Source organism: Sarcophilus harrisii, chromosome 4, assembly GCF_902635505.1.
Source record: "Sarcophilus harrisii chromosome 4, mSarHar1.11, whole genome shotgun sequence".
Classification (NCBI taxonomy): Eukaryota; Metazoa; Chordata; class Mammalia; order Dasyuromorphia; family Dasyuridae; genus Sarcophilus; species Sarcophilus harrisii.
This window is the reverse complement of record NC_045429.1, coordinates 288688508-288706837: the sequence shown is the minus strand read 5'-3', so window position 1 is coordinate 288706837 and position 18330 is coordinate 288688508. Positions and strand designations below refer to the sequence as shown.

General features: G+C 44.8%; 1 protein-coding gene across 9 annotated transcripts; it reads right to left on the bottom strand.

Annotated features, from left to right (window-relative positions):
* Positions 1-315: 315 nt before the first annotated feature.
* On the bottom strand, positions 316-18142 carry CAMTA2 (calmodulin binding transcription activator 2). 9 transcript variants are annotated; one of them, XM_031965376.1, is made up of 24 exons: positions 18049-18142; positions 16411-16508; positions 16158-16261; positions 14159-14226; positions 13941-14076; positions 13345-13416; positions 12900-13053; positions 12406-12540; positions 11227-11880; positions 10985-11085; positions 10513-10639; positions 9137-9271; positions 7547-7662; positions 6722-6906; positions 6262-6340; positions 5818-6040; positions 5165-5487; positions 3842-4035; positions 3351-3552; positions 2510-2581; positions 2398-2418; positions 1799-1995; positions 1465-1539; positions 316-1141 (listed from the first exon to the last, which is right to left on the bottom strand). In XM_031965376.1, the coding sequence occupies exons 2-24, from the start codon at positions 16439-16441 to the stop codon at positions 1063-1065; spliced, it is 3483 nt and encodes a 1160-aa protein (XP_031821236.1). In that variant the 5' UTR covers positions 16442-16508; positions 18049-18142; the 3' UTR covers positions 316-1062. The 9 variants fall into 9 exon arrangements, with proteins under 9 accessions (XP_031821236.1, XP_031821231.1, XP_031821232.1 ...); XM_031965371.1 differs by having other exon boundaries at positions 10985-11880; XM_031965372.1 differs by having other exon boundaries at positions 3369-3552; positions 10985-11880.
* Between the last annotated feature and the right edge of the window lie 188 nt (positions 18143-18330).

Here is an 18330-nt window from a genome sequence, read left to right as displayed (position 1 = left end):
ACCACGTCCTTCTCCATCTCAACAGCCCTACCTATTAAAGGGGAAGGAGGGACTGCCTCAAAGATTGGCTTGAGGCTTCTCGATTTCTCCTAGAATCTTGGGCAGTGGCTGGCGATGTAGATGCCCGAGGCTGCATCCACCCTCCTCCCTCTCCAGGTTTCTGAAACCAATTCCCGTCCCTTCCTCTTGGGGGACGCCCAGGCAGTCGCACCCCCCGACCCGCTCCCCCAACTTCGTAAATTACACAGATTTGCACCGGTTGGGAGAGGCCCGGTCCTGCCTCCTCCTCCTCCCCTCAAACAAAAGCAGGAGTCGGACGGTTGCAGCGATGTTTTAATAGCAAGTTGTACAAACCAAGCCCATGCACACTTAAAACGGTGACCACCTGGGCAATGGGGTTGAGCTAAGGAGAAGACATCCCCCTCACCCTTTTTGACCCCCGGGTGGGGGAGCAATTGGCCCATGCATGCCCCCCATCCCATTCCTCACAGTTCCATACAATAATGCCCTCCACTGGTTATTTCCACCTCTCCCATTCTCCCTTTCTATCCCATCAATAGGAGGGAGGTTAGGGGGAGGGGCAGAAAGAGGAGAATCAGGATGCGTAAGTGACAGGACGGGCGTTGAGACAAAGAATCATGCCAAGACTTCTCCAGGGATCAGAAATGTGAGTGACTGGGCTGAGACGCCGGAGACAGACAGACGGGAAGAAGCAGATATGGAAATGGGAGACCAGGGGAGACCTTCAGAAGCTGACTGTTGAAAGAAACATGTAAGGCAGGCAGGCAAAGGAGGAAGCCCTTCATGGGTCCAAGGGCTGCAGAAACGGGTGTGACAGATCACAGCTGAAGATTAAGGTATGGGTCAGACTAAAGGCCAGGACCAGTAAAAACAGGGGAAGGAGAAGGCAGGAGAGACAGGAATACTAGAAGGAAAAAGGAAGAAACACTTTAGAGAGGTTAAGAGGAGGGTCCTAAAGAGGGAAGAGGCTCTATGGAGTCTTGGAGGGAAGTTGTTTCCTCTTCCAACAAGGGATCTTATCCCTGTAAAAACCACTCCTCCTCAAGGTAGTGGGAGTGGGGTGGTCATTTCAGATTGAGAGAGACCTTCTAGCTCCTGGCTTTGCTTCAGTTCCTTCATCCTGTTGGGGAGAGAGAAAAAAAAAGTTAAACAGTAATATAGGGTCTTAGAAGGAAATGATTGGTGGCGAACATGGAAATGTTTCGCATGACCATATAGGTATAAACTGTATTAAATCGCTTGCCTTCTCAATGAAAGTAATGGAGATGGAGATAGAGAATTTGGAACTCAAAAAGTTTTAAAATTAAATGTTAAAAATTGTTTTTACATATAATTGGGGAAAATAAACTACTAAATGCATTTAAAAAAGGAAATGATTGGAGGAATCAATGGGAGGAGCAAAGGAACTGAACATTAATGGGGGAAATAAAGTAGTTAAAGTACCTATGTTGACAACGCCTCAGGAAACGAATAATTTTCCTAGCTGCCTGATCCTGCTTCTTGGTAAGGAAGGAGCCTCTGGAAGGAGAGAGAAGGGGATGCTAACAAGAGAAAGGAGACTGTACAGATTCCTCTTCAGTCCCACCTCCCTTAGAAAATTGGATAGGAAAGGGGAAGGTCAAGTGAGAGTAAAGACAGCTCAAATAGGGAACTTTTAGGTATAAAGAAGACAATTCTGACAATTATAGTGGGGAGAAGAAGGAAGTTGGTTACATGTAAGGCTGCAGTTTTCTGTGGCGTCTGGAAGCCATCATAGCTGTGGGGCTCAGTAACATACTTGCCACGAGGAGGCAGAGGTCCTGAGGGCCCAGAAGGGCGGTGATAGGGTCCAGGTCTGCATCGATAAGAACGATAGTGCTGTTGAATTAGTACAGCAGCCCGTCGACTCTGCTGAAATCTCTTCTGTTCATAATAACTTCGAAATTTGCTCTGGATTAGGATGGCTGCTTGGGTCATCTTCTTATAGAGTGCAAACTGAAGGACAGAATTCAGGGAATGGAAACCAAACATAATCAAAAGAGAGATAACAGCATGTTGGGAGAGAGACAACACACATTTATATGATGTTTTAAGTTTTGAAAAACACTTTCTTTAAAACCATTTTGAGAAATCTAATGTACATATTATATCCATTTTGCAGCATAAACCAGAAATTCTGAAGTTGTAATCATACAGCTACTAAGTATTTGAGGCAGTATATGAAGACATTGTACTCCATAGCTATTTAATTTACTCTAGGTGAATCTACAAAAAGGCAGAGAACTTAAGAGGCCTGTTCTCAAATCAGGATCAATACAGGCCTCTTCGTGAGAATAGATACATCCTTCCTCTGATATGCATGCTCCTTACTCCCAAATAAAATACTCACTTAATTACCTTAAGTGCAATCCATGTTAGCTTGTGGGAAAAGAAGTGGAATTAGAGCAAAAAAAGCCAAGGAGGTGCTCAGGAAGCAGTAGGTATTTGGAGATGGGGCAGCATATCTTACCTGCTTGTACTTTCGGTAACAGCGCTGGATCACAGCAGCTGCTATCTCCTGCTGCTCCTTTAGTCGATGGCCCTTGGGAATGGGTGGAGCAAGGAAAAACTTGAAGATCCTCAGTCCCTAACATTTCCCCCCAGGGACAATCATGGTTCCCCACAACATTTAACGTTCATAGACCTATTTTATAGTCCTTTCAATAATCTTGCTTCCTTAGCTTGACCTGTGTCTGGAACCTAATTATCCTACCATACATAATTAACAACTTTGGGCTCCAGTACAATTTTCTCACTCCCAGAACCCATCTAAGACTTGTCCCTCTGAGTTGCATAGGCCTATAAACCTAATATATATTTTATATCTACTTTACTACTTATTAATTATTATTCTCATACTGAGTTATCTACTGCCTTTTCCTTGAGTACTCTCTTTTCCTATACAAAAACTATGCCCTTCAAATCTCACATCTTTTGGGACTTTGTATCTCAGTTTCCAGAATAATGGAATATTTCTATTGGAATCAATAGTAGGAATGGTGTTGAATGTAGAATTAGTTCTCAGGGCCCACATTTGAAATGCTCTTCCTTTCTTATATTTACTCTTGAACCATAAACTCAGTAACTGATCCCCACTCTGTTTTTTTCTCTCTGACACCCATTTCTTCCTTTTACTCATTAGATGACCTTAGTCACACACTCCCAGAAGCCATATCTCACTTTATTCCAACCCATGTCAAACATCACCTAGCACTCTTTATAACCACAGGATAATTAATGAGGGAAGTATCTGCTATCTGCCTCTCCCCTTTCTATGTCTTGATTCCTAATACTGTAACAATATGCTGCACCTCTAATTTCCCCTCAACCTTGTACTTGCGGAAGGGAGTCTGAATAACACGGCCTGCTTCATACAGCTCCCGCTGCTCATGATCAGACAGCGTTAGAAGTGCAAAGTCATTTTCCATCTTCCCATTAGCTGAGGCCCCAAGGAACTCTGCCCAAGATGGGGCAGGGGGAGCAGTCAGGTGACCCCGCTCAAAGGATAGCTTGCTGTTTCAGGGAGCAGAGAAAGAAGGGTATTAGAGTGCAGCCACCCTTTCCTCCTTTCCATCCCAGGAGTTTTTGTGGAGGGATACAACCTGATAATTGAGTTTAAAGAGCTATTATTCCTCTTCAGGAGTCTAGAACTGTGGGCAAGGTTGAGTCCTTTTCTAGACTGGATACCAGAGATTAAGTCTGCTCTACCCAAAGTCCCTGAGTCACAGGCTAGTAGGGCCCTGTTTCTTCCTTGTCCAATTGTAGGAGAAATGGCTAGAGAATCCATCCTGAGTGTGGTCACCTGTGTTGGGTGAGGCTAGGGTGGTCCACATTCTCCAGGTAACTAGCCAGCCAGGACATAGTCTCACTGAGCCCCATGGCTCCAGTCTTTTCTTGAAGAGGGCCTTCAGCCTCAGGCTTAACCCCAAAATCTTCCTGTTTAATGCGTTCTGGTGTTGCCTCAACAATCTGATTGGCCAGAGAGATCATGTCCACCTGGTAGAAAACATAACAAAAGATCCCACCCATCATTATGGTGGGTCTTCATTATGCCTTATAAATAATTGAGCATTAGTCCTATTTCTATTAGTCCTATTTCACTGCCATTAGCTAAAGCCCCACTAGACCTTTCTTCCTAAGTCCCTACTTCTCTGATCATGCTAGAATACTTACTGAGTTACTATTATAGCCCAGTGCTAAGTGGGGTTTGGAAAAGTTCAAAATCAAGTCTCAGACCCTTACAAGTTGTGTGATTTTAGGCAAGTCACTTAACCTTCTTTGTATGCCTTAATCCACTAGAGGAAGTGGCAAACCACTCCAGTTCCTTGGACAGCACTAGCATTAAGGGGAAGACAAAAAGTGAATGAAAATTCTCTGTCCTTGAGAGATTTGTAATCTTCCTGGAGAGACAAACATATTCTAGGAATGAAGTTCAAACTCCTTGGTCTCATATTAAAGACTCTATAAACTGCCTCTCCAACTCCTACCTACTTCTTCCCTACAAAGACTCTACTCCAACCAAATTAATCTACTCATACCTCATGTTTATTGCTGCCTTTGCTCATAATACTGTTTCTGTCTTAAATCTTTAAGGGTCCAGCTCAGGTTCTACCATGTTTTCTGGGAAGCCTTTCTCAGCCTGCCCTTGATCACTACTCTGTCCTGTGAATTCACTATCAATATTCCACACTTGACACTAACCATATACTACCATTCTTTTATTTAAATTTTTTTATGGGTATGCCTTTCCCAATTAGAGTGTAAGCACTTCAAGGGTTAGGCTGTGTATCTTAGAACAGAACATAGTACAATACATATAATACTAAATACATGTGATGCGACAAATAAAAAATCTATTCTTTCATTCTCAGGAGTTTACAAGTTTTTATTGTAAGCATATCACTGTCCTTACTGCTAGGCAAAATTCATGGGGTACTGAAAAAACATGGGTCAACTTTGTCCACCCCAATGCCTTCCAGGACCAAACCACTCTAGAAAGGGAACTTTTGGTCTTTTCATAGATTCTCTATGCAGGAATAACCCTGCTTTTTCTAACCTCTTCTCTTCCACCTTCATTCACAAGTATCCTGAAATCCTGACTTCCTAGACAGAGTTTGATAAATACCTGTATTATGTCCACAGGCTGATGACAATCAACTTCTTTTGAACTGGGCCCATAACCTGGGATTGGAGCCTCTACTGTGGAGTCCTCACTCACAGAGGGAGGTGAGGGAAGTCCCTTCGAGTTACTGGCCTTATACTCCATGACTAGGTTGGGAGTTTTGGAGAGACTATGAGGAGACTGGCCTGGCTGTGTCACCTCAGTGGCTTCCTCCAAAGTAGGCAAAGGAGCAGGAGGGGGACTGCTGTCTGGGGCACTAGAATAAGCTGAAGTGATAGAGAACATGCCATCTGACAGCTCTGTAGATGAGGAGACACTGTGCATACCTAAAAGGGTGGGAGAGAAGGGAAAAATTCAGTAATTCAAAAAGTTATTTGTGATCAAGGCAAATGCTATCCAAAGTAGCCCTACTAATTTCTTCCTACATCTTTTACCCCTTCCCCTAATGGTTATATCCTATTATTACTCCCTGTTTCTAGGCTACTACTTTCATTTTCTATCCTTGTGGCTGCATTTGTTTTTCCCCTCCATCCTATCTCTCTTCCTCAAAGCTGCTCCCGGCCCCAAAGCTTCCCTCCCCTCTCACATTTCTCAAATCTCTTCCTTGATTCCTCTTACTTTTTTTTTTTTTTCCTGTTTCCTGTCAATATCCTCACCAGTGTCAGAGCTAGCAGAAGATAGTAAAGGGGGAGGTAGGGGCTCAACTGGAACTTCCTTTCTCTGTAGCTCTTCAAGACATCGGGCAAGTTGTACATGCCCCCGGGAATGTGCCACAGACAGGGGTAGTCGGCCAAGAGAATCAGGGATGTTCAGTGCCTGGCGGTTCCATTGGAAAAGGAGCACAGCCGCTTCTAGGTGCCCTAGGGCACAGGCCCACATCTAGGGAAGAGAGGAGTGGGATGGAAGAATAGACAGTAAAGGCTAGACACAATTCCTTTATCCTTCCCTAAGAAGTCAACCATTCAGTCTATGACTTTATCTCTATATCCTTCCACCTCTGTTCCTCTCAAAGGATTTAGGTGTCCTTACTGTTTCCCTCTGACCACCCACCTACCCCAGGTTCAATAGCAACTTGGGGATCATGAATCTTGTCTCCTTACCAAAGGAGTGCAGGAGAAATGATCCACATTAAGTGGATCCACCTCTTGTTCCAAGTCCAGGCTTTCTGCCTCCATAGTCCTGGAGGTGGCAAGAGAAGGACAGAAATAAAGGAAACTAATCAGAGCACAAGAGTATAAATCAAAGTTAACGTTGGACCAAAAGGGGCAGACATCAAGGAGATGAGGGACCAGAGGTCAAGACATCTAGAAGGGCAAGTCAGGGTGAGGGTGTGGATAGGGTCAAGAAACTTTAAGAAATTAATAGATTATGGAGTATTTAAGCCTAGGAGACAAGGCCAAGGACATCAATATTCTCTTGGCTCCCAATTTCTAACCTCTCCTCAATCCCATATTGTTTACCTATAATAACCCTGCCACCCACTTCACTGATTTCTCTCTGACTCTGGCTCTCCACCTTCCAACCCACTCCCCACCCTTTCCCTTCCCAACCTGTACTCACCTCCACTGGCTCAGGGTCTCAATGAGACGAGCATAGCCCTGGGCTGCTGCCAGGTGAAGGAGACTCATACCCCGGAAGGATCCCCCGTGAACCAGGTGATCAGGGCCCCGCCAGCCATAACGAGGGATCATACGTTCTACTAGGACCACCACACGGGCCTCAAACCCAGGCCCCAGGACACCTCCCTGTAATACACACACCCTCATCCAAAGGCCTAGGTTTTGGTCTCTTAGCTTCTGCTGACTTTAGGGGCCCAGGTATCTTGTCTTCTACTGGCAGTAATTTATCCTGGTGCTCACTAACCCTGCCTCCTTGCCTCAGAGACCCAAACATTCTCTCCCATAGTCCTCAAACATCTTTAATCCTACTGTTTCATTCACCTACTGAGACCCAAATATTCTTCTACTTCCATTTTCCAATTCTATCTTTAGTCTCCACTTCCCTCTAGAAATCAGGCCTCCTGTCTTTTAGTTCTTTCCAGACCATTCTGGTTAGGCATCTAGGTATCTTTGTCCCTAAAATAGTGCCACATAGCTTCCAGTTCACTGGTATAAATCAGGACCCCCAGCTCTTTTAAGATCCTGTTTCCTTCCCCAGTTTCTTCCCCTTTCCAGAGCAGAAACAATTTGAGGAAATAGGCATGCCACGATGGCATCCACAATAGCTACCCTTGAAAGAGAAGGTAGTGTTGGGAGACCTGATATACTAGGAAGAGAAAAGGGGCACTAAGTTAAAGAGGTCAGAGGAAGGAAGGAAAGTAAGGCGGGTCAAACACCACAGCTGCTTGCTTACGGGAGGTGTGGCATTTTCCCTCTCTCCAAATACCTGCACTGGGTGAGGGTTAGGAGCTGGGGGAGGAGCCTGTCCAGCTGCTGCCATTTCTGCCATCCGTTTTTCCATCTGCTCTAGTCGTTCCAGTATGGACATTCGGAACTGGTTGTCTTGTAGGGGAAAGGAATAGGAGATTGAGTTGGAAACAATGGGAACAAATGTTCAAACACCGGAAATAATAAGTATCCCAAGATCTAAGAGGAAAAGAATACTCAAAAAGAAAGATATCTTCCTCAAACCTGAGGGACCCTGAATGCATACCAAGACTCAGAATACAATTTAAACATCTAGATCCCAAATCAATTTACATGATAATACAGAGAAAATGGCAAAGAATGGGTAATGGATTTGGAAATCTCTCCAAATTTGTTCACAGGGGTGTCAGGGAGGAAAAACTTGAACTTTGACTCCAAAGCCAGTACTTTGGCTATAGGAATTTCTAAAATTTTTAACATTGAGAATTTCACCAGGAAAAAGCTGTCAGGATGGGGCCCCCAAACAATGATGATAGGTTGTTAAAAAAAACACATTAATGTTCATAAAATTTTTTCACAATAATGCTGTTGTCTGTATTCCCATTTTACAAAGAGGGAAAGAAAGCCAACATCACACAACTATTATGTGGATAATCTGGGCCTGGGAGCCACATCTCTAGACTTCAGGCTCACTATTGTTCACTGTATTACATTATAGCTTCCTTTTCCTATAAGAGGGCTGAAGAGGGAAAAAAGAGATGGTAAAAACAAAACAAAACACCAAGACAAAGAATATAGAGGAACTTTAAAAAACTATGAAGGAAGACAGATAGCCTAAGCGTTAGACCCCAAGGAAGTTCTCAGTTAGGAATAGTCAAAACCCAGAGAAGGAAACAAAAAGCTTCAGGGCTTAGATCTGGAGTCCAAGAAATCTGGGAAAGAAAAGGTGAAGAAGAAAGTTGTTATAGATCAAGTAAAAATAAGAACTAGGCCCTGGACATAACTGGAGAGCTAGAAGCTAGAGAACTCTGCAAAAGTAATTTTCTTAAGCACAGGTTTATATTCCTCCTAATCCTCCAAACTTTAAATAAATTCCAATGGCTCTCTATCGCCTCTAAGATGAATTATAAAATTCTCTACTTGTTCAAAGCCCTAGCCATCTACCTCTTTTCAATGCAGTGACACTGACCTCTTTCCTATCCCTGGAACAAGAAACTCAATCTCTCAGCCCTGGGCATTTTTACTGTCTCCCATGCCTGGAGTCCTCTCTGTCTTCCTTATTTCTTCCTGGCTTCCTTCAAGTTCTAACTAAAATTTCACCTTCCACAGAAGTCTTTCCCGAACCCTCTTAATTCCAGTGTTTTTCTTCTGTTGATTATTTCCCATTTATCCTGTACATGACTTGTTTTGTATATAATTGTTTGAATCTTGTCTTCCCCATTAGATTGTGAGTTCCTTGTGGATAGAAACTATCTGGTAGAGAGCAGATGCTTATTGACTAACAGACTAAATTTCCAAATCCCTCAAAGAAATGGAAACCAAAGTTAAGTACAGGGATTATAGGAATATTACAGGAACAAACTCAAGTTTGGTGGGGTTAGGTACTCACCATCTAAGGACAGCCAGTCAAGTTGTGTGCTGGGAAGAGCTAAAAACCGGCGTGCCCGGTACTCAAAGAGCACAGAGGCAGAGAGTGGGCCCTCTTCTCCTGCCACCTGAAGAGATACCAACCCTGCCTCATGAGCTAGGGAAGACAAAAGGGGAGGGAGAAGAATGTCAATTTCTTTTATTGAGAAGCAACCCGGAGACCTGAAAAAAAGTCCTGAGATCTTATACTGCCCATACTCTTGCCTTACATCTTCCAGAGGATCCAAAAACCTAGATGTTTGGAGAAATGTGCTCCTTGGCAATGGTGATTCCAAGTGTTTGGCCAGATAAAGTCTGAATTCTCTACACCTTGACTAGTGAAGGGATCCCATTGTTTTTTCCCCTTACTACCATCTAACTCAACTATTGAGTAAAAAAGGAAAAAGTTTTCAAAGAATGGAGTCTAGCTTGGCTTATCACTTGGCTATTTTCATGGCCATTTGAGTGTAAAACTTAAGGTCCTGATCTTCTAGACTGGAAGCTCTATTCTTTTAATCTCCATACCTCCCGGCTCACAAGATAGTGGTGTTGGAAGGAATGGAACACCCACATACAACAAAGCCTGAATAGATGGGTCACTCCTATGATTCCTTGATTATTTTAGAGACTACATCTTCCTGTTTATCAGGGATGAAATCATTTAAGTTTTTCTCTGATCCTGGTTGATAGGCGTATTAGGATAGGATATCTCTTAGCAATGGGTCTGGGCTATGAGGTCAGGGTTCATTTTAGCATCCTGGGATTGAAATCAGTAATAAAAATAGTGATTTATAGAATATAGAATGAAAAGCCCAACAATCATGTGAAGTCAGTAGTGGTAAGAATCATTTGTATGTCATGTAAGAGAAAGTTACTTGCCTATAATCATATAACTAGTAAGTAGCAGAGCTAGGATTTGAACCCAGGTCTTTGGAGTGTTTTCCACTATCCATTTCCATCTCTCAGAGCCCTAAACCTTTTCTCTTTTTGTACCCTGGATTAAATTTGACAGATCCCTCAACTCCATACATGTATAAAGCTAGAAACAGTATTAGAGACCAGACAATACAAAATAAAGTTCAGATAAGTTAAATAACTTGACTAAGGCACACAATGAATAAGAACAAGTGAGACTGGAAGCCAAGTCTAACTCCAAGTCCAGGATTCCTTTCATTGCCCCATGTTGCCTCCTTAATCCTGGCTACTCAGGAGAAAAGATTAGAGACTAGATTCAGGCATAACTTTGGTGACCTTCTGGATCTTCCATATTAACTCCCCAGCTTCCATTCTTTAATGGTTGAAGTTTGCATCTAGAGACTATCTCCCCATATCTTATCAGTGCTTCCCACTCTTTCATACCAGGACAGTAGCAGCGCAGGACACCAGCCTGGACAAGTGAGGCTGGCACAAGGATGTGGTCGAAGACACAAGAATAACGCTCTGAGACTTCTGTCCAAGGGCCTGTGATCAACACCTTGACCCCACCCTGTGAACAAGCAAATAGTCTCATCTAAACAGAGAATAATCAGAGATTGGGAGTACCCTCTGAACAGGACATCCTAAAGTCTTTGTGCAGTTTTAATATTTTTAAGTTATATACCAAGACTTTTGGGATATGCTGTATATGTTAAGGTAATTGAGGAAGAAGGAACATGGAAAACAAGAAAGGCCACATGACTTAAATATTTGAGGGAAGTTAAAGAATCTAGATCATAGACTACAAGGGAAGTAGGGCTATAGTTACTGTGGTAACTTAGGTTTGGGGTAAAACTCAAAATAGGACTAGGGCAGTAAATATTCAGGCAAAATGTTGAGTAAATATGATACTTACCTCTGGGTAGGACCACTCAGGAGAGAAGTCAGTGATAATGCTAAGAGATGGAGGGCCAGGAGCACCTGGAGCCTCTTCACTGATCAGATCCCCCATGAGGTCTGGGAAGGAAGACAAGCTGAAAGTTTCTAGTTCACTGGTCCCCCCTGGTCCTCCAAACAGCCCTTCACCTCTTCCAGGCCGGACTGATGGCTCTCTGGATGGAGATGAGGAGACTGTGGCAGGCCCAGTTCCCATCCCACCTGCATCATCTTGGATAAAGAATCGGTTTCCTTCTTTTCCTTCTCCAGACTTAGGAGTAGTCCCTTGATCGGATGTCACAGGCTCCAGAGCAGCAGCAGGTTCCAGGGCTATGCAAGATGTTCTGGCTGCCTTCACCTCAGGGAAATTAGGACTCACCCCTAGCCCACCCCCATAAGTCTGACCTTGACTAGGGTTGTTGAAAAATCGATCAGGATCAAAGGCAGGACTGGGAGGGCCAGGTGGGGTAGGAGGCTGGGGGCCTAGCACCAGGGCCAGGCCCAAGGAGGGCCCAAACTCAGGCTGAGGAGTCAAGTGCCTGCTAGGAGTTAAACCCCCAGTGAGCTGCTCTAAACCTGTCAGCAGGAGGAGAGCAGGTCCTCCCCGGGGCAATCTTCCTGGAGTTACTGGAGATCTGAGACTAATCTCAGAAGGTTCAGCAAAACCAGAAGAAGAGGAGGAAGAGGAGGAAGAGGGTGAAGTATCAACCTTGGGGAGCTCAGAGGGTTCAGTAAGGGGTGGAACAGCCTGTGGAAGGGGCTCAGGGGGTCTTGGAGGTGGGATTGGGGGTATGGCCAAGGTCCGAGGTTCAATTTTAGGAGAGATGATTCGGTGCTTGGTATTGCTGCATTTGTGGGGTAGGGTCCCTGTGGAACCTGTAGTGAAGAATGGGATAGAGAAGAAAGAAAAGGAGCAGAATAAGACAACTTTCCAATTACTCTCCAGTAGACACTTTCTATCCATTAAGACCCCAATATAGATAGATGTGTAATAATGCCCAGGGCCATTGGGGCAGCAGAGATGCCACAAATTCTGGCTGGACAGGTACTGCAGGGATAAGAACACGGGGGAATTGTAGGGTTTCTAGGGGAAAGGAAACAGGCTGGTGGAGAGAAAGAAAAAAAGGCAGTGAGCTGATGCCTATACCTAAATAGTGCACAAAGACTGGGGGGTCACAAAGATAAATGATACAGTAAGAAACTGGCCTAAAGCCTGGGAAGGCATTTCCGGAAGAAAAGATGGGGCCCAGAGAAAGAAGTCCTCAGTCCCACTGGACTGTTAGGAAACAATGTGCAAAATATATATATAAATTAGCATGCAAACAAATATAAAAGATGTTATTGTCCCCAGTGGGGAATAGAAGTCAGAGTCAGAAGGAGCCCTCGGGTACCATCACTAACCGAGCCCTCCGCTGCAGAGGCAGGCATGGGTACGGGGCAGGGGCTTGGCCTGGTGGGTATCCAGAATCTGCTGCACCAGCTGTTCCACTGAGAACTCACCTGCCCCATTCCCACAGCTCCACTTGATGCCATGAACTGAAAAGGGGAGGAGGGAGGGCCTGCTGTGTGAACCTAAGAAAATCCAGTCCCTAAATTCCCCCTGCTATCCCTTTCTCCCTTACTGGACTACAACTCCCATGATACCATGGGACTAGTAGCCTGGGAAAAGGTATCTGTTCTGAGCTTTCCTGGGATATGTAATTCCTATCTTTCCCTTTTCCCCACCACTTCTGCATTATAAGGCCTTCAGAATCCACCAGCATTTCAGCTCCCAGCAGCAAAGGGATCAGACTTCCTCACTAGCTACAGAGAGCTGGTCACTTCAGAAGCACCTAAAAGTCGTCTTGGCTTCTGTGAGGGTACCCTGAGACCCACTTTTACTCTGGGGTTCTTACACATGGGCTTCAGTTGCCCCACCAGCTCCTCCCTGGACCACTTGAGCCATTCCCTTCGATCGTTGCTGATGGAACAAAGGATGGGGCCACAGCCCTTCCCACAATCTTCTAGGGCAGGGACATTCAGGTAGTGCACAAGGACGATGTCAGGGTTCTGAGGGCAGCAATGGTAGACACAGGGTGCCAGTAGACACTGGGACCTAGATGTTCCGCCCCATAGTACTTAGTTCCCTTCCCAAAATTCTGTTCTTCTCCACCTCCCTCAGCAGCTTTTTTAGTTTTTATACCTCCCTCATAAATTCCCATTCCTCCCAAATACCCAGGTGTTTGGCCTTCTCAGTGCATTACCCTCTTTACTCTAACTCAACTTCTTTCCTCTCTCAGAGCCCAGTCTTTTCTTTCTTCCCTCCCTCCCAAGAATCTGATTCCCCAATCCCCTTAATACCTGTAGCAGCCAGTAACAGCGCCGATGGAATGTGGGAACAATGGAGGAGTGAACATAGCAGCCATAGAGACACTGCCAAGAGATAGTGGGAGGGGAAGGCTGCTTCCCACCTCCTCTTCTCTTTAGTCCCTCTCAAATAATTCATCTCCCCCATGAGTCACACCCATTAACCTAGGTATCCCCAAATCGAAATAACACAGAGTTAAGGAGATGGAAAAAAAGAAGAGGGTTAAGTATTCAAGACTTTCAAAGTAGAACCTTCTAGGAATATCCATGACATAGGTATTAGAACATTGAGAAAAGGAGGAAGGAAAAAAGCTAGAGTTGGGACTCAGAACATATACAAAGATTATAAAGAAAGCATCTGAGGAATTAGGACATGGATGAGTCCCAGTGAGAAACAAAGTGGAGGGCCAGATAACTGGGTTACTAAAAGAAATGGGGAACCAGTCTACTGCCCAAGAAGTGAAATGGTTATGGCTGGGAGGGGTGACTATAATAACACTTAGATTTTAGGAAAGGAGGCAAGGCATGAATGATTAAAAACTTAACACAGAGGAAGAACAGGACTTCAGACTCTAAGGATCTTCCCCTACCTCCATGCCCTGCACCTTAAGTTTCATGTGGTCCTCTCGAGTGGTCTTTCCATCCTTCCGCTTCTTCCAGCAGTAGCCATCCTTTCGGTACTTTACCTTCTTTCGGTTATAGAGGATGATGGAGCCATTCTGAGGCCTAGAGAAGCATAGAAGAAAGTAACCAGGTAAAGCAGGCACTGGAATCTTTAGACTTAATACCCTCTTCCACGTCCCCTTACCTGGTCTTTGGGGAACAGGATAGCCACTCGTCATGCTTCTCAAAGGTGATTAAGTAAGAGGCAATCTCCTATGAGGGAAAAAAAAATGTTCATTCTGTTTTCTTCCTCCTCCTTATTCTTTTCCTGATCCTCTCATTTTATAGTTTTTCTCTTCAAGTTCTTATTCTTACTCTTTTTGGCATGTCAAAACTCAAAAGGCCTACCCATACCAAGTTCTGGATGCTGGAGGGAATGGTCCAGGAATAGGTCCTGTTAAGTAAGGCTCAACAGTCCCTTAACAACAGCCATAAGGAAACTCAGAAGCTCTATTTTCTCTGACTTGACACAAAGAAACTATGACCCTCTCCTTTTCCCCCAGGAGCTTTTCACATAAGGGCTAAGTGAGATTTTCCAAAAGCTATTTATTTTCCCTGATTTGTTTGAGTCAACAACAACAAAAATCTGATCTTTTTCTTCCACTAGATACTTTCCATTCCCGCTGCCTCCACCCTCATTCAGGTAATTCTGTTCTCCCCATCAAGTGTTTTTTCTTCCTCTTATCGGATTAATAATCTTTATCACTCTCATGTCATGCTTCTTATTTCATCTGTTCAAAAAAATTTAAATAGTTTCTCACTACCTAACAAGTAAAGTCCAAATTTCTTAGCCTTGCATTCAAGAATTCCTGCTTTCCATACCCCCAATTCCAACAATATTCTCCTAACCTTCCTCTCCAACCTAATCTACCTTTGTTTCTTCACATGATCAACTATTCACTCTAGCTACACAAATGCCCTAGCAAATGCAGTCATCTAGCTTCCAAGTAAACTCATCATAATTCCCTCATTTGGATGTTTCCCATCTTTTGATCCATTTTCTGGGTATCCAATATGAGGTCTTTGGCCAAATGTAGCTAAGATTAACAAAACAATGTCTTGTTCTCTAAGCCAGGACTCTTAGGCTACTAGGACCTAATCATTAGCCTGCTACTACAACTATGTAATTGCTCCCAGGAATCATATTATGCTTAGATCAATTAACAACTATAATGATTAAAAAAAAAAAAAGAATGTGGCCATCACATATCTGGTTCATTACTGATAATGTGGCCCATTACTGAAAAACAAACAAACAAATAAAAATCCGTAACCTGTGTGAATTCTGCTTATCCTTCAAGTCACAATACTTTGTCATTTTATTCAAATAAAAGTTTAAATTACAATGAATCTTTAAGTAACTTCATTCTGCATGTAAGTGCATGATTAGAGAAAATAAAACTTAATAGTGGTATGAAAAACCAAAATTTAAATCATGTGCTGGCTTTAATAGAGGGAACATGGGCTATGAAGGAAAAAAAATGTAGCAGTCTATGCCTTCAGAAGCTTACTTTCTATTAAACCTTAGAGGATACAGAAGCCATCTAGTGTAATCCCATCATTTTATAAATGAATAAACCAAAGCTCAAAAACCCAGAGTTTCTGTATACAAATACAGTATTCTTTTAATTACACTATGTTGCCTTTCCCTCACCAGCCCAAATTACAACTATCTCTCCATCCTGTGACATACTATAGTATGTACTATCTATAGTACCTACTATCTGTATTATTGACACTGACCAACTATGGTTAGCTAAATTATGTTTTTATACCAAATCAGCCCATCAAACAAATGAAAAGTTTTTGAGTTCTTTTATCTTCAAGGTACTACATTGGATAGTTGAGGGTTCCTGCCTTCAAGGAGCTTATGGTATAGTTAGATAACTGAAACAAAATTTTAGTTTTTAATTTTAGTTAGTTGTTTCTTCAACTAACTATAAGCTTGATATGGTGCCCTAAGTGCTGTAGGTGCTCAACTACTTAACTGCTAATTGATACATGGATACCAAGATACACATACCTGCCAAAAACAAAATTAAGCTATTCCCCTCTTCTGACCTATATCAGGCCTATATCTATCTATATCAAGGACAAAAGCCTTTTCTCCCACCCTTGTCTATCTATATAGCATCCTTGGGAACCTCATTTGTGTTCCATCGTAGCCGTTCAGGAGGCAGTAGGGGGCATCTGGGAAGACATTCCAATAACTTTTTGGGGAGAAAGATCTTCAGGTGATGGCTGTTCTCTGAAAAGCATTGGAAAATAGGAGTCAGTGTATTCTTACTAGAGAATGAGGAAAATGAATCTAAAAGACTGACAAAGTTCCTTTCAACCCTAAATGTTTGAAAGCTAGTATATTGGGTGGGGAGACTGGGAGAGCAATACAGAACTCACCAGCAACCTCAGTGGTATCCTTGTTATTCATGGTGAAGGTAGCTCCAAATGACAAGGTCACCCTCTGCCTGATGGGCCAGGAAGAGGAAACATATGTCCTGGAAGAAGATAAAGCAGGATCATACTCAGCATCTCCCTCTTTCTTACCTCACCAAAGAAAAAAACATAGTCCTTGGGGAAGTTGTGATTCTTGAGGAGGGAAAAGATTGAGGGTGGAGAGTTCTGAAGAATAGCTTCAGGGAAGGAAGATAGAAAGGACTGGAAAAACAGAAAGATGTGGAATAATTAAAAAAAAAAAAAGGATAACTTGGAGGATAAGGATAAGGGAACTAAGTTATAGAGAAACAAATTTAGAGCTAGAAAAGATCAGAAATCTAGTGCAACTCCCTCATTTTCTAGTTGAAATTACTGAGGCCTGAAGAGACATGCTAAACTAGTTGGTATTGGCAAATCCAATTATATTCCAGCCCTCTTTCCACTGCATTGTAAAGCGCTAGGAGATGGCAACTAAAAATGAGGGCTAAGGGAAATGGGGGAAATAAACCAAAATTATGTCTTTCACAAGATTGAGAAAACGGGCCTTTAGGGGCCATATAATCCCGAAGCAGAAAATGTCCCAAAGAATGGTCTGGGGACCTGAATATTAGGATCTCTGAAAAGAACAGGGACTAGGAAAGGGGAAAGTGGGGAGAAGCGGAAGGTAGGATACTTAGATCCAGGATGTTCTCTCACAATGTCTTGGGTTTCCCCCCCTCCCTTTTGCAGTTTCTAAACGAAGGACCACCCTGAAGCCGTTCTAGCATCCTCCCCTTTTTCTCAAATGCGATGGAAGCCCCGGTGGGACGGGGCGATGCTGAGACTCATGCAAGCTTCCCCAGGTGCCAGACCGCAAGAGCGTGTCTCTCTCCCACACCCTGGCCGCTTTTGTCCCATCCCATATGGAAATCAAGACTATAACCCTCCCACTGGCACACAGGCGGCCTTCCTCTCGGCTCGCTTTGCCCATTTCACACCCAGCAGACTGCCTCCAGGGCAGGGCCAGAGACCCGCCTTTGCCGAGAGCAGAGGGGAGGAGACAGAGCGCTATCTCCGCTTGGACCCGGGCATCGGCGGTAACGGGGATGGGGCAATCATCCCCGAGCTGCGGGGCTGGGAGAAGGGTGGTGGCACCCGACTGTGGCAGAGAGGCAGGGAGAGGAGAGAGAGCGTGCGTGTTCACGCGCTCTCGTGGGTGCCATCGTGCAATATAAATGCAAGGTGCCCGCCAGGTGAGGGCCCTCCGCCAGGGATGCGGCCAAAGCCGAGGTCAAGGAAGTTCGCGCCTCCCCCGGGACCCCCAGGTGCGGCCGGGCGGGGAGAGACCCCCTCCCCCCGGGGCAGGAGGAGGTCGGAAGCCACAGGTACCCCCGGCTGAGGCACCGGGCGGAGCGGGAGAGGTGGCCGTTGGGGGACTGTGCCGAGCGGCGCCCCCTACTGCGGGAGAGGGGGCGGAGGAAGAGGAGAAGGAAGGGAGTGCCAGGAGATAGAGGTGGGGCGCCGCGGGGTTCTGCCGCGGGGTTCTGCCGCGGGGGCCGGCCCAGGCGGACCGGCGCCCCCTGGCGCGGGGTGGGGAGGCCGGCAAGAGGCCAAGGCTCTTACCTCCCGGGGTCCCACTGGCGGCGGCGACGGCCATTCTCCCCCACACCGAACAACCCCCCCCAACGCCGGCTGTGACAGCGGCGTCTGACGTCACCGCGCAGGGGGGGAACCTCCATTTAAGGGCGGGCGTTGTAGCCGGGACCTTTCCCTTCAGGATCGGGCTGCACGTGTTCCTCCTTGAGTTGGAACTGGGTTGAGGAGACTAGGGGGAAGGAGATGAGGAGAGCGCGTCCAGTTACGGACTTGCACTTTCAGGCCCCTGAGAAGCTGTGGGGATGGAGA